We start from the raw sequence: 16,912 nt of genomic DNA, 5'->3' as shown, positions 1-16,912 counted from the left end.
TTTTTATGACTTACTATACTATGACATTTTTATGCTTCACTTTGCTATGACGTTTTTATGACTTTTTATGCCTTACTATACTATGACGTTTTCATGACTTTTTATGCCTTACTATACTATAACGTTTTTATGCCTTACTATACTATGACTTTTTATGCCTTACTATAGTATGACATTTTTATGCCTTACTATACTATGACGTTTTTATGACTTTTTATGCCTTACTATACTATGACGTTTTTATGCCTTACTATACTATGATGTTTTTATGCCTTATTATACTATGACGTTTTCATGACTTTTTATGCCTTACTATACTATGACGTTTTTATGACTTTTCATGCCTTACTATACTATGACGTTTTTATGCCTTACTATAATATGACGTTTTTATGCCTTACTATACTATGACGTTTTTATGACTTTTTATGCCTTACTATACTATGACGTTTTTATGCCTCACTATACTATGACGTTTTTATGCCTTACTATACTATGACGTTTTCATGACTTTTTATGCCTTACTATACTATGACGTTTTTATGCCTTACTATACTATGACGTTTTTATGACGTTTTTATGCCTTACTATACTATGAAGTTTTTATGCCTTACTATACTATGACGTTTTTATGACTTTTTATGCCTTACTATACTATGACGTTTTTATGCCTCACTATACTATGACGTTTTTATGCCTTACTATACTATGACGTTTTTATGACTTTTTATGCCTTACTATACTATGACGTTTTTATGACTTTTTATGCCTTACTATAGTATGACGTTTTTATGCCTTACTATACTATGACTTTTTATGCCTTACTATAGTATGACGTTTTTATGACTTACTATACTATGACATTTTTATGCTTCACTTTGCTATGACGTTTTTATGACTTTTTATGCCTTACTATACTATGACGTTTTCATGACTTTTTATGCCTTACTATACTATAACGTTTTTATGCCTTACTATACTATGACGTTTTTATGCCTTACTATACTATGACTTTTTATGCCTTACTATACTATGACGTTTTTATGACGTTTTTATGACTTTTTATGCCTTAGTATACTATGACGTTTTAATGACTTTTTATGCCTTACTAAAGTATGACCTTTTTATGCCTTACTATACTATGACGTTTTTATGACTTTTTATGCCTTACTATACTATGACGTTTTTATGCCTAACTATACTATGATGTTTTTATGCTTTAGTATACTATGACGTTTTCATGAATTTTTATGCCTTACTATACTATGACGTTTTTATGCCTTACTATACTATGACGTTTTTATGCCTTACTATACTATGACGTTTTTATGACGTTTTTATGCCTTACTATACTATGACTTTTTATGACTTTTTATGCCTTAGTATACTATGACGTTTTTATGAATTTTTATGCCTTACTATACTATGACGTTTTATGCCTTACTATACTACGACGTTTTTATGACTTTTTATGCCTTACTATACTATGACGTTTTTATGCCTCACTATACTATGACGTTTTTATGACGTGTTTATGCCTTACTATACTATGATGTTTTTATGACTTTTTATGCCTTACTATACTATGACGTTTTTATGCCTCACTATACTATGACGTTTTTATGCCTTACTATACTATGACGTTTTTATGACTTTTTATGCCTTACTATACTATGACATTTTTATGCTTTACTTTGCTATGACGTTTTAATGACTTTTTATGCCTTACTATACTATGACGTTTTCATGACTTTTTATGCCTTACTATACTATAACGTTTTTATGCCTTACTATACTATGACTTTTTATGCCTTACTATAATATGACGTTTTTATGCCTTACTATACTATGACGTTTTTATGACTTTTTATGCCTTACTATACTATGACGTTTTTATGACTTACTATAGTATGACATTTTTATGCTTCACTTTGCTATGACGTTTTTATGACTTTTTATGCCTTACTATACTATGACGTTTTCATGACTTTTTATGCCTTACTATACTATGACGTTTTTATGCCTTACTATACTATGACGTTTTTATGACTTTTTATGCCTTACTATACCATGACGTTTTTATGCCTTACTATACTATGACGTTTTTATGCCTTACTATACTATGACTTTTTATGCCTTACTATACTATGACGTTTTTATGCCTCACTATACTATGACGTTTTTATGCCTTACTATACTATGACGTTTTCATGACTTTTTATGCCTAACTATACTATGACGTTTTTATGCCTTACTATACTATGACGTTTTTATGACGTTTTTATGCCTTACTATACTATGACGTTTTTATGCCTTACTATACTATGACGTTTTTATGACTTTTTATGCCTTACTATACTATGACGTTTTTATGAATTTTTATGCCTTACTATACTATGACGTTTTTATGACGTTTTTTATGACTTTTTATGCCTTACTATACCATGACGTTTTTATGCCTTACTATACTATGACTTTTTATGCTTACTATACTATGACTTTTTATGCCTTACTATACTATGACGTTTTCATGACTTTTTATGCCTTACTATACTATAACGTTTTTATGCCTTACTATACTATGACGTTTTTATGCCTTACTATACTATGACTTTTTATGCCTTACTATAATATGACGTTTTTATGCCTTACTATACTATGACTTTTTATGACTTTTTATGCCTTACTATAATATGACGTTTTTATGACTTACTATAGTATGACATTTTTATGCTTCACTTTGCTATGACGTTTTTATGACTTTTTATGCCTTACTATAACTATGACGTTTTCATGAATTTTTATGCCTTACTATACTATGACGTTTTTTATGCCTTACTATACTATGACGTTTTTATGACTTTTTATGCCTTACTATACCATGACGTTTTTATGCCTTACTATACTATGACGTTTTTATGCCTTACTATACTATGACTTTTTATGCCTTACTATACTATGACGTTTTTATGCCTTACTATACTATACTATGACGTTTTTATGCCTTACTATACTATGACGTTTTCATGACTTTTTATGCCTTACTATACTATGACGTTTTTATGCCTTACTATACTATGACGTTTTTATGACGTTTTTATGACGTTTTTATGCCTTACTATACTATGAAGTTTTTATGCCTTACTATACTATGACGTTTTTATGACTTTTTATGCCTTACTATACTATGACGTTTTTATGCCTCACTATACTATGACGTTTTTATGCCTTACTATACTATGACGTTTTTATGACTTTTTATGCCTTACTATACTATGACGTTTTTATGACTTTTTATGCCTTACTATAGTATGACGTTTTTATGCCTTACTATACTATGACTTTTTATGCCTTACTATAGTATGACGTTTTTATGACTTACTATACTATGACATTTTTATGCTTCACTTTGCTATGACGTTTTTATGACTTTTTATGCCTTACTATACTATGACGTTTTCATGACTTTTTATGCCTTACTATACTATAACGTTTTTATGCCTTACTATACTATGACGTTTTTATGCCTTACTATACTATGACTTTTTATGCCTTACTATACTATGACGTTTTTATGACGTTTTTATGACTTTTTATGCCTTAGTATACTATGACGTTTTAATGACTTTTTATGCCTTACTAAAGTATGACCTTTTTATGCCTTACTATATACTATGACGTTTTTATGACTTTTTATGCCTTACTATACTATGACGTTTTTATGCCTAACTATACTATGATGTTTTTATGCCTTAGTATACTATGACGTTTTCATGAATTTTTATGCCTTACTATACTATGACGTTTTTATGCCTTACTATACTATGACGTTTTTATGACGTTTTTATGCCTTACTATACTATGACGTTTTTATGACTTTTTATGCCTTAGTATACTATGACGTTTTTATGAATTTTTATGCCTTACTATACTATGACGTTTTATGCCTTACTATACTACGACGTTTTTATGACTTTTTATGCCTTACTATACTATGACGTTTTTATGCCTCACTATACTATGACGTTTTTATGACGTGTTTATGCCTTACTATACTATGATGTTTTTATGACGTTTTTATGCCTCACTATACTATGACGTTTTTATGCCTTACTATACTATGACGTTTTTATGCCTTACTATACTATGACGTTTTTATGACTTTTTATGCCTTACTATACTATGACATTTTTATGCTTTACTTTGCTATGACGTTTTAATGACTTTTTATGCCTTACTATACTATGACGTTTTCATGACTTTTTATGCCTTACTATACTATAACGTTTTTATGCCTTACTATACTATGACTTTTTATGCCTTACTATATATGACGTTTTTATGCTTACTATACTATGACGTTTTTATGACTTTTTATGCCTTACTATACTATGACGTTTTTATGACTTACTATAGTATGACATTTTTATGCTTCACTTTGCTATGACGTTTTTATGACTTTTTATGCCTTACTATACTATGACGTTTTCATGACTTTTTATGCCTTACTATACTATGACGTTTTTATGCCTTACTATACTATGACGTTTTTATGCCTTACTATACTATGACTTTTTATGCCTTACTATACTATGACGTTTTTATGCCTCACTATACTATGACGTTTTTATGCCTTACTATACTATGACGTTTTCATGACTTTTTATGCCTAACTATACTATGACGTTTTTATGCCTTACTATACTATGACGTTTTTAGGACTTTTTATGCCTTACTATACTATGACGTTTTTATGCCTTACTATACTATGACGTTTTCATGACTCTTTATGTCTTACTATACTATGACGTTTTTATGATTTTTTATGCCTTACTATACTATGACGTTTTTATGACTTTTTATGCCTTACTATACTATGACGTTTTTATGACTTTTTGTGCCTTACTATAGTATGACATTTTTATGCTTTACTTTGCTATGACGTTTTTATGACTTTTTATGCCTTACTATACTATGACGTTTTTATGACTTTTTATGCCTTACTATACTATAACGTTTTTATGCCTTACTATACTATGACGTTTTCATGACTCTTTATGCCTTACTATATTATGACGTTTTTATGACTTTTTATGCCTTATTATACTATGACGTTTTTATGCTTACAATACTATGACGTTTTTATGCCTCACTATACTATGACGTTTTTATGCCTTACTATACTATGACGTTTTTATGACTTTTTATGCCTTACTATACTATGACATTTTTATGCTTTACTTTGCTATGACGTTTTAATGACTTTTTATGCCTTACTATACTATGACGTTTTCATGACTTTTTATGCCTTACTATACTATAACGTTTTTATGCCTTACTATACTATGACGTTTTTATGCCTTACTATACTATGACGTTTTTATGCCTTACTATACTATAACGTTTTTTATGACTTACTATACTATGATGTTTTTATGACTTACTATACTATGACATTTTTATGCTTCACTTTGCTATGACGTTTTTATGACTTTTTATGCCTTACTATACTATGACGTTTTCATGACTTTTTATGCCTACTATACTATGACGTTTTTATGCCTTACTATACTATGACGTTTTTATGCCTTACTATACTATGACTTTTTATGCCTTACTATACTATGACGTTTTTATGACGTTTTTATGCCTACTATACTATGACTTTTTATGCCTTACTATACTATGACGTTTTTATGCCTTACTATATACTATGACGTTTTTATGCCTTACTATACTATGACGTTTTTATGCCTTACTATACTATGACGTTTTTATGCCTTACCATACTATGACGTTTTCATGACTTTTTATGCCTAACTATACTATGACGTTTTTATGCCTTACTATACTATGACGTTTTTATGACGTTTTTATGCTTACTATACTATGACGTTTTTATGCCTTACTATACTATGACGTTTTTATGACTTTTTATGCCTTACTATACTATGACGTTTTTTGCCTTACTATACTATGACATTTTTATGCCTTACTATAGTATGATATTTTTATGCTTTACTTTGCTATGACGTTTTTATGACTTTTTATGCCTTACTATACTATGACGTTTTCATGACGTTTTTATGCCTTACTATACTATGACGTTTTTATGACTTACTATACTATGACGTTTTTATGACTTACTATACTATGACGTTTTTATGACTTTTTATGCCTTACTATACTATGACGTTTTTATGCCTTACTATACTATGACGTTTTTATGCCTTACTATACTATGACGTTTTTATGACTTTTTATGCATTACTATACTATGACGTTTTTATGCCTTACTATACTATGACGTTTTTATGACTTTTTATGCCTTACTATACTATGACGTTTTTATGCCTTACTATACTATGACGTTTTTATGCCTTACTATACTATGACTTTTTATGCCTTACTATACTATGACGTTTTTTATGCCTCACTATACTATGACGTTTTTATGCTTACTATACTATGACCTTTTCATGACTTTTTATGCCTAACTATACTATGACGTTTTTATGCCTTACTATACTATGACGTTTTTATGACTTTTTTTGCCTTACTATACTATGACGTTTTTATGCCTTACTATACTATGACGTTTTTATGACTTTTTATGCCTTACTATACTATGACGTTTTTATGACTTTTTATGCCTTACTATAGTATGACGTTTTTATGCCTTACTATACTATGACTTTTTATGCCTTACTATAGTATGACGTTTTTATGACTTACTATACTATGACATTTTTATGCTTCACTTTGCTATGACGTTTTTATGACTTTTTATGCCTTACTATACTATGACGTTTTCATGACTTTTTATGCCTTACTATACTATAACGTTTTTATGCCTTACTATACTATGACGTTTTTATGCCTTACTATACTATGACTTTTTATGCCTTACTATACTATGACGTTTTTATGACGTTTTTATGACTTTTTATGCCTTAGTATACTATGACGTTTTTATGACTTTTTATGCCTTACTAAAGTATGACATTTTTATGCCTTACTATACTATGACGTTTTTATGACTTTTTATGCCTTACTATACTATGACGTTTTTATGCCTAACTATACTATGATGTTTTTATGCCTTAGTATACTATGACGTTTTCATGAATTTTTATGCCTTACTATACTATGACGTTTTTATGCCTTACTATACTATGACGTTTTTATGACGTTTTTATGCCTTACTATACTATGACGTTTTTATGACTTTTTATGCCTTAGTATACTATGACGTTTTTATGAATTTTTATGCCTTACTATACTATGACGTTTTATGCCTAACTATACTACGACGTTTTTATGACTTTTTATGCCTTACTATACTATGACGTTTTTATGCCTCACTATACTATGACGTTTTTATGACTTTTTATGCCTTACTATACTATGACGTTTTTATGCCTTACTATACTATGATGTTTTTATGACTTTTTATGCCTTACTATACTATGACGTTTTTATGCCTCACTATACTATGACGTTTTTATGCCTTACTATACTATGACGTTTTTATGACTTTTTATGCCTTACTATACTATGACATTTTTATGCTTTACTTTGCTATGACGTTTTAATGACTTTTTATGCCTTACTATACTATGACGTTTTCATGACTTTTTATGCCTTACTATACTATAACGTTTTTATGCCTTACTATACTATGACGTTTTTATGCCTTACTATACTATGACTTTTTATGCCTTACTATAATATGACGTTTTTATGCCTTACTATACTATGACGTTTTTATGACTTTTTATGCCTTACTATACTATGACGTTTTTATGACTTACTATAGTATGACATTTTTATGCTTCACTTTGCTATGACGTTTTTATGACTTTTTATGCCTTACTATACTATGACGTTTTCATGACTTTTTATGCCTTACTATACTATGACGTTTTTATGCCTTACTATACTATGACGTTTTCATGACTTTTTATGCCTTACTATACTATAACGTTTTTATGCCTTACTATACTATGACGTTTTTATGCCTTACTATACTATGACTTTTTATGCCTTACTATAATATGACGTTTTTATGCCTTACTATACTATGACGTTTTTATGACTTTTTATGCCTTACTATACTATGACGTTTTTATGACTTACTATAGTATGACATTTTTATGCTTCACTTTGCTATGACGTTTTTATGACTTTTTATGCCTTACTATACTATGACGTTTTCATGACTTTTTATGCCTTACTATACTATGACGTTTTTATGCCTTACTATACTATGACGTTTTTATGACTTTTTATGCCTTACTATACCATGACGTTTTTATGCCTTACTATACTATGACGTTTTTATGCCTTACTATACTATGACTTTTTATGCCTCACTATACTATGACGTTTTTATGCCTTACTATACTATGACGTTTTCATGACTTTTTATGCCTAACTATACTATGACGTTTTTATGCCTTACTATACTATGACGTTTTTATGACGTTTTTATGCCTTACTATACTATGACGTTTTTATGACTTTTTATGCCTTACTATACTATGACGTTTTTATGACTTTTTATGCCTTACTATAGTATGATATTTTTATGCTTTACTTTGCTATGACGTTTTTATGACTTTTTATGCCTTACTATACTATGACGTTTTCATGACGTTTTTATGCCTTACTATACTATGACGTTTTTATGACTTACTATACTATGACGTTTTTATGACTTGCTATACTATGACGTTTTTATGACTTTTTATGCCTTACTATACTATGACGTTTTTATGACTTTTTATGCCTTACTATAGTATGACATTTTTATGCTTTACTTTGCTATGACGTTTTTATGACTTTTTATGCCTTACTATACTATGACGTTTTTATGACTTTTTATGCCTTACTATACTATGACGTTTTTATGACTTACTATACTATGACGTTTTTATGACTTACTATACTATGACGTTTTTATGACTTTTTATGCCTTACTATACTATGACGTTTTTATGCCTTACTATACTATGACGTTTTTATTACTTTTTATGCCTTACTATACTATGACGTTTTTATGACTTTTTATGCCTTACTATAGTATGACGTTTTTATGCCTTACTATACTATGACGTTTTTATGACTTTTTATGCCTTACTATACTATGACGTTTTTATGCCTTACTATACTATGACTTTTTATGCCTTACCATACTATGACGTTTTCATGACTTTTTATGCCTTACTATACTATGACCTTTTTATGCCTTACTATACTATGACATTTTTATGACTTTTTATGCCTTACTATACTATGACGTTTTAATGCCTTACTATACTATGACGCTTTTATGACTTTTTATGCCTTACTATACTATGACGTTTTCATGACGTTTTTATGCCTTACTATACTATGACGTTTTTATGACTTACTATACTATGACGTTTTTATGACTTGCTATACTATGACGTTTTTATGACTTTTTATGCCTTACTATACTATGACGTTTTTATGACTTTTTATGCCTTACTATAGTATGACATTTTTATGCTTTACTTTGCTATGACGTTTTTATGACTTTTTATGCCTTACTATACTATGACGTTTTTATGACTTTTTATGCCTTACTATACTATGACGTTTTTATGACTTACTATACTATGACGTTTTTATGACTTACTATACTATGACGTTTTTATGACTTTTTATGCCTTACTATACTATGACGTTTTTATGCCTTACTATACTATGACGTTTTTATGACTTTTTATGCCTTACTATACTATGACGTTTTTATGACTTTTTATGCCTTACTATAGTATGACGTTTTTATGCCTTACTATACTATGACGTTTTTATGACTTTTTATGCCTTACTATACTATGACGTTTTTATGCCTTACTATACTATGACTTTTTATGCCTTACCATACTATGACGTTTTCATGACTTTTTATGCCTTACTATACTATGACCTTTTTATGCCTTACTATACTATGACATTTTTATGACTTTTTATGCCTTACTATACTATGACGTTTTAATGCCTTACTATACTATGACGCTTTTATGACTTTTTATGCCTTACTATACTATGACTTTTTTATGACTTTTTATGCCTTACTATAGTATGACATTTTTATGCCTTACTTTGCTATGACGTTTTTATGCCTTACTGTACTATGACGTTTTTATGACTTTTTATGCCTTACTATAATATGACGTTTTTATGCCTTACTATACTATGACGTTTTTATGAATTTTTATGCCTTACTATAATATGACGTTTTTATGACTTTTTATGCCTTAATATACTTAATATATTATTACATATTGTTTTGTAGTAGTAAGTCATAAAAACATCATAGTATAATAAGGCATAAAAAGTCATTGTATAGAATCAGAGTCAGAATCAGAATTTGCTTTATTGTCAAGTAGGTTTTCAACAGAAAATGAATTTTCTCTTGTGTTTTGGTGCATAACAATCAACAGAGTAAGAAGTAAATATAAACAAAGATGAAACAAAGAATTATTGCAGTGAGATGTCTTTGATATGAATTGAAAAATTTAACAATAAGATACAATATTTACAACGTGAAGAAATATTCTAGAAAATAAATAGAAAAATAAAAATATATACAATACAAATATGTATACTATGCACAATGACAGGGGTTTATTGCAATAGTTCACGGGAGCTTCGATAATGAGGGCAACTGCAGTAGGGAAGAGGTTGTTTCTGTTGTGAGAAGTTTTGGTCCTGAAGGACCCCAGCCTTCTGCCAGAGGGGAGTAACTCAAACAGTCTCTCAGGGTGGGAAGGGTCGTATACAATCTTTCCTGGTCGCCTCACGGTCCTGGAGGTGTACAAGTCTTGGAGAGTTGGCAGATTGCAGCCAATCACCTTCTCAGCAGAGTGAATGATGCGCTGCAGTCTGCTCTTGTCAAAATAAATAAGTCAAAAATGTAATAGTATAGTGGGGCATAAAATGTCATAATATATTAAGGCACAAAAACGTCAAAAAACTGCATTGTATATTAAGGCATGAACACATCAAAAAACATCATAGTATATAATAAGGCATAAAAACATCAAAAAACGTCTTAGTCTAGTAAGGCAAACATCTTAGTCTAGTAAGGCATAAAAAGCCATAAAAATGACATTGTATGGTAAGACATAAAAATTCATAAAAAGTCATAAAAACATTTTAAAAGAAAACTGCATAGTATAATAAGGCATAAAATCGTCAAAAACTTTTGTAGTACAGTAAGACATAAAATCATCAAAAAACGTGATAGTATAATAAGGCATAAAAAGTCATAAAAACAACATAGTATGGGAAGGCATAAAAACGACATAGTATAGTAAGGCATAAAAAGTCATGAAAATGTCATAGTATAGTAAAGCATAAAGATGTCATTGTATAGTAAGGCATAAAAATTCATAAAAATGTCATTGTATAGTAAGGCATAAAAAGTCATAAAAACGACATAGTATGGTAAAGCATAAAAACGTCATAGTATAGTAAGGCATAAAAACGTCATAGTATAGAAAGTCATAAAAAAGTCAAGGTATAGTAAGGCATAAAAAGTCATAAAAACAACATAGTATGTTAAGGCATAAAAACATCATAGTATAGTAAGGCATAAAAAGTCCTAAAAATGACATAGTATAGTAAAACATAAAAATGTCATATTATAATAAGGCATAAAAACGTCAAACTTTCATAGTATAGTAAGGCATAAAATCAAAAAAAAATGTGATAGTATAATAAGGCATAAAGTCATAAAAACGACATAGTATGGGAAGGCATAAAAACGTCATAGTATAGAAAGTCATAAAAAAGTCATAGTATAGTAAGGCATAAAATCATCAAAACGACATAGTATAGTAAAGCATAAAAACGTCATAGTATAGTAAGTCATAAAAAGTCATAAAAACGACATAGTATGGTAAGACATAAAAATTCATAAAAAAGTCATAGTATAATAAGGCATAAAAACGTTATTATAGAAAGTCATAAAAACGTCATAGTATAGTAAGGCATAAAAATTCATAAAAAAGTCATAGTATAATAAGGCATAAAAAGTCATAAAAATGTCATTGTATAGTAAAGCATAAAAATGTCATAGTATAGTAAGGCATAAAAATTCATAAAAAAGTCATAGTATAATAAGGCATAAAAAGTCATAAAAATGTCATAGTATAATAAGGCATAAAAAGTCATAAAAATGTCATAGTATAGTAAAGCATAAAAATGTCATAGTATAGTAAGGCATAAAAAATCATAAAAACGACATAGTATGGTAAGGCATTAAAAGTATATAAAAAAAAAAAGTCATAGTACAGTAAGGCATAAAAAGGTCATACTATAGTAAGGCATGAAAACGACAGTATAGTAAGGCATAAAAAGTCATAAAAACGTCATAGTATACTAAGGCATAAAAAGTCATAAAAACGTCATAGCATAGTAAGGCATAAAAAGTCATAAAAACGACATAGCATAGTAAGGCATAAAAAGTCATAAAAACGTCATAGTATAGTAAGGCATAAAAACGTCATAGTATAGTAAGGCATAAAAAGTCATAGTATACTAAGGCATAAAAAGTCATAAAAACGTCATAGCAAAATAAGGCATAAAAACGTCATAGCATAGTAAGGCATAAAAAGTCATAAAAACGTCATAGTATAGTAAGGCATAAAAACGTCATAGTTTAGTAAGGCATAAAAAGTCATAGTATAGTAAGGCATAAAAAGTCATAAAAACGTCATAGCAAAGTAAAGCATAAAAATGTCATACTATAGTAAGGCATAAAAAGTCATAAAAATGTCATACTATAATACGGCATAAAAAGGCATAAAAACGTCATTGTATAGTAAGGCATAAAAAGTCATGAAAACGTCATAGTATAGTAAGGCATAAAAACGTCATAGTATAGTAAGGCATAAAAACGTCATAGTATAGTAAGGCATAAAAATGTCATAGTATAGTATGGCATAAAAAGTCATAAAAACGTCATAGTAAAGTAAAACATAAAAATGTCATACTATAGCAAGGCATAAAAAGTCATAAAAAAGTATTAGTATAGTAAGGCATAAAAAGTCATTAAAACGTCATAGTATAGTAAGGCATAAAAACGTCATAGTATAGTAAGGCATAAAAAGTCATCAAAACGTCATCGTATATTAAGGCATAAAAACTCATAAAAACGTCATAGTATAGTAAGGCATAAAAATTCATAAAAAAGTCATGGTATAATAAGGCATAAAAAGTCATAAAAATGTAATAGTATAGTAAAGCATAAAAATGTCAAAGTATAGTAAGGCATAAAAAATCATAAAAACGACATAGTATGGTAAGGCATTAAAAGTATAAAAAAAAAAAAGTCATAGTATAGTAAGGCATAAAAAGTCATAGTATAGTAAGGCATAAAAAGTCATAAAAACGTCATAGTATAGTAAGGCATAAAAACGTCATAGTATAGTAAGGCATAAAAAGTCATAAAAACGTCAGCGAAGTAAAGCATAAAAATGTCATACTATAGTAAGGCATAAAAAGTCATAAAAATGTCATACTATAGTACGGCATAAAAAGGCATAAAAACGTCATTGTATAGTAAGGCATAAAAAGTCATGAAAACGTCATAGTATAGTAAGGCATAAAAACGTCATAGTATAGTAAGGCATAAAAAGTCATAAAAACGTCATAGTATAGTAAGGCAAAAAAAGTCATAAACGTCATAGTATAGTAAGGCATAAAAAAGACAACGTATAGTAAGGCATGAAAACGTCATAGTATAGTAAGGCATAAAAAGTCATAAAAAAGTATTAGTATAGTAAGGCATAAAAAGTCATTAAAACGTCATAGTATAGTAAGGCATAAAAACGTCATAGTATAGTAAGGCATAAAAAGTCATCAAAACGTCATCGTATATTAAGGCATAAAAAGTCATAAAAACGTCATAGTATAGTAAGGCATGAAAATTCATAAAAAAGTCATGGTATAATAAGGCATAAAAAGTCATAAAAATGTAATAGTATAGTAAAGCATAAAAATGTCAAAGTATAGTAAGGCATAAAAAATCATAAAAACGACATAGTATGGTAAGGCATTAAAAGTATAAAAAAAAAAAAGTCATAGTATAGTAATGCATAAAAACATCATAGTATAGAAAGTCATAAAAAAGTCATAGTATAGTAAGGCATAAAAATTAATAAAAACAACATAGTATAGTAAAGCATAAAAATGTCATAGTTTAGTAAAGAAAACGTCAAAAAACGTCTTGGTATAATAAGGCATAAAATTGTCAAAAAAGTCATAGTATAGTAAGGCATAAAATATAGTATAGTAAGACATGAAATATCAACGTATAGTAAGGGATAAAAACGTAATAGTATAGTAAGGCACAAAATGTTATAGTATAGTAAGACAAAAACGTCATATTATATTAAGGCATAAAAACAGTATAGTAAGGCATAAAAAGTCATAAAAACGTCATAGTATAGTAGGGCACAAAAACATCAAAAAACTGCATAGTATAATAAGGTATAAAAATGTCGAAAAATGTGATAGTATAGTAAGACATAAACCGTCATAGTATAGTAAAACATAAAACTTCATAGTACAGCAAGGCATAAAAACTTCAAAAAACATAATAATATAGTAAGGTACATAATGTCATAGTATATTTTGACTTAGACGTCAAAAAACTGCATAGAAAAATTTGACATAAAAACGTAAAAAAATGTGACAGTACAGTAAGATATAAACCATCCTAGTACAGTAAGGTACAAAATCATCAAAAACTGTCATAGTATATTAAGGCATAAAACATCTAAAAACATAATAGTACACTAAGGCATAAAAAAATGCTATAATTTTGAAAGGTGTAAAAAATGTCAGTCACATTAGAGTTGCCAATTAGTTGCTGTTTCCTCCGGCTTTCTGTCTTTATGCTAAGCTAAGCAAAGCAGCTTCTGGCGATAGCTTCATATTTACCATGCAGACATAAGAGTGGTATTGATCTGTTCATCTAACTCTAGGTAAATAAGCAAATAAGCATCTAATTTCCAATTTCAAACTATTCCCTGAACTGTCTATGAAGTGTATAGTGAATAGAGTGAAGACATAATTTATTTTCAAGATGTTTGCTCAGCAGGTCAAATACTGCATGCTTCCCTCCACAGAGCCCCCAACTACTGATGATAAAAGTTTTACATTACCCATGACAGTCCTCCCGTCTCCAGGTATCACACAGCTCTAGACCCCAGCTTTATTTAATCCAGTGCAGTGTAATGTTGCTTCCAAAATGCATTGCAACATTGAGCTGTATTTTGCAGTTTCCCTCCTTATTAGAATTAGTTTATCCTCGTATCAGTTTCTCTTCAAGTTTACTGTGTCATTGTAATCAGAGCTAAATTGCAGTTTTTCCCTTTGATTTTTTTTTTTTTTTTTTTTTACTCTAGCTTTTGCTTGTCAGTATTTTGGGTGTGGTTTCTTTCTTGCATCAACAAATCACCCATCTTTTCTTTTTCCTGTTTCATGGTAGGATCCCCCACGAGCCCTGATCACAAGACGAAACGCCAGAGCGACCCAACGCCTTTCGGCTTCAAAGGTTAGTCTGTTCAGCAACAAGTGCGTACCTCCCCATCTCGTTTGTTGTTCATCCATGATTTCTGAGCACAGCCAGGGTCTCTAGCACTGATGAGTTGGATTTGCTGTAGCTGCTGCAGGGTGAGTGACTGGCTGTGTTTCCATTGCCTCCTGTCCCTCAGATGCAGGTCCTCCACCCCTCCACCTGAGCAGGGCCAGGTGGTTCAGCACCTCTAGTCTCTTACAGACAAAGTGGAGAGGTACACTGGCACGAGCTGCCTCACGCTGGCTGTGTGTTGGGTCCACTGTTTCACTACTATAAAAATCTATAGACCGTCTCTCTCTATTTTTGCTTTGCCCATCTGAAATCTTCACCTTTCTTTCAGGCTTAGTAAGAATCAAATAAATGCACACTGATACACTGACAGACATGGTTGCCTGCCACATTATATTTTGGTTTCATTTGGAATTTAAAATATAGAGCTGCATGTCCACCTCCCCTGTTGTAGAAAAATAGAGTTGATAATAGCTGTGGGACTGGTTGTGTCATGCTGGGATTCCTGGGGTTAGCTGCTCAACCTTCTCTGTTCAAGAGCTTTTTGTGGTTTTCCCTTTCACTCCCTCACTCTTGTAGATCTGTCACTGCTGGCCACTCACATGTCTGACAGCGAGTGAAGTTACATGTTGCTGTAGACTAATCACCTGTTTTTTTCCCCCCCTCAGGCTGGAACAAGGCTTCCCTGTCACTGGATGCCTCAGAGGAGCATGATGGCTATTCCAGCGCAGAGGAGCCTCTTAATTCTGACCCAGAGGATGAAAACGGCAAGAAGCTGGTGAGTCACTATGCGTGACAAACATGTCAGCTTGCCTGTGTCCTAATCACACTGTGGAGACAAAAGCCTGATTACACAATCAAAGTATGGGTACTCACCTTGTGTCCCTTTGGTTTAGCATAGGGTTGGGGTTAGGTATGTATGGTTGTAGTTAAGGTAAGTCTCCAGGGAATAAATAGTGCAATGTTCTCCTAAGTGACAAAAACAAGTCTGTCTGTGGGTATCTACTGCATAAGTGTATGTACAGACGTTTCCCTTAAAAGGCCTTAACAAGCCATGAAACCATGTGATGTTAAAAGTCTGTTGAAACAGTACATGTGGAATAATTAGCAGCTGTACATGTCACATGATCGGTTTGTGATACATTTGCCAGTGAACACTGTCCTCTTTGCCCATAGAAGATAACTCTTACTGTATGACAATTTACAACTGTGTCCTATTTTTTCCATTTTCTGTGGATTTTCACATTTGATCAAATATGAAACAGAATTATATTTAAATAT

At 30.3% G+C, this 16,912-nt stretch overlaps 1 protein-coding gene across 15 annotated transcripts in view; it reads left to right on the top strand.

Moving 5' to 3' along the window:
- The window catches only part of mcf2lb (mcf.2 cell line derived transforming sequence-like b), a 60,364-nt gene that overhangs the window by 41,292 nt on the left and 2,160 nt on the right, over window positions 1-16,912 (top strand). For 10 of the 15 annotated variants that reach the window (XM_056389251.1, XM_056389249.1, XM_056389255.1 and 7 more), the window contains 3 exons: window positions 15,533-15,598; window positions 15,759-15,836; window positions 16,300-16,409. In XM_056389251.1, coding sequence (XP_056245226.1) covers window positions 15,533-15,598; window positions 15,759-15,836; window positions 16,300-16,409 — 254 coding nt within the window. The remainder of the gene's footprint in view (window positions 1-15,532; window positions 15,599-15,758; window positions 15,837-16,299; window positions 16,410-16,912) is intronic. The other 5 variants (XM_056389254.1, XM_056389260.1, XM_056389250.1 and 2 more) reach the window with 1 other exon arrangement.

The sequence above is a fragment of the Seriola aureovittata genome, chromosome 11 (assembly GCF_021018895.1).
Source record: "Seriola aureovittata isolate HTS-2021-v1 ecotype China chromosome 11, ASM2101889v1, whole genome shotgun sequence".
NCBI lineage: Eukaryota > Metazoa > Chordata > Actinopteri > Carangiformes > Carangidae > Seriola > Seriola aureovittata.
The sequence above is the reverse complement of the archived record's forward strand: the minus strand, read 5'-3'. Positions and strand labels throughout refer to the sequence as shown.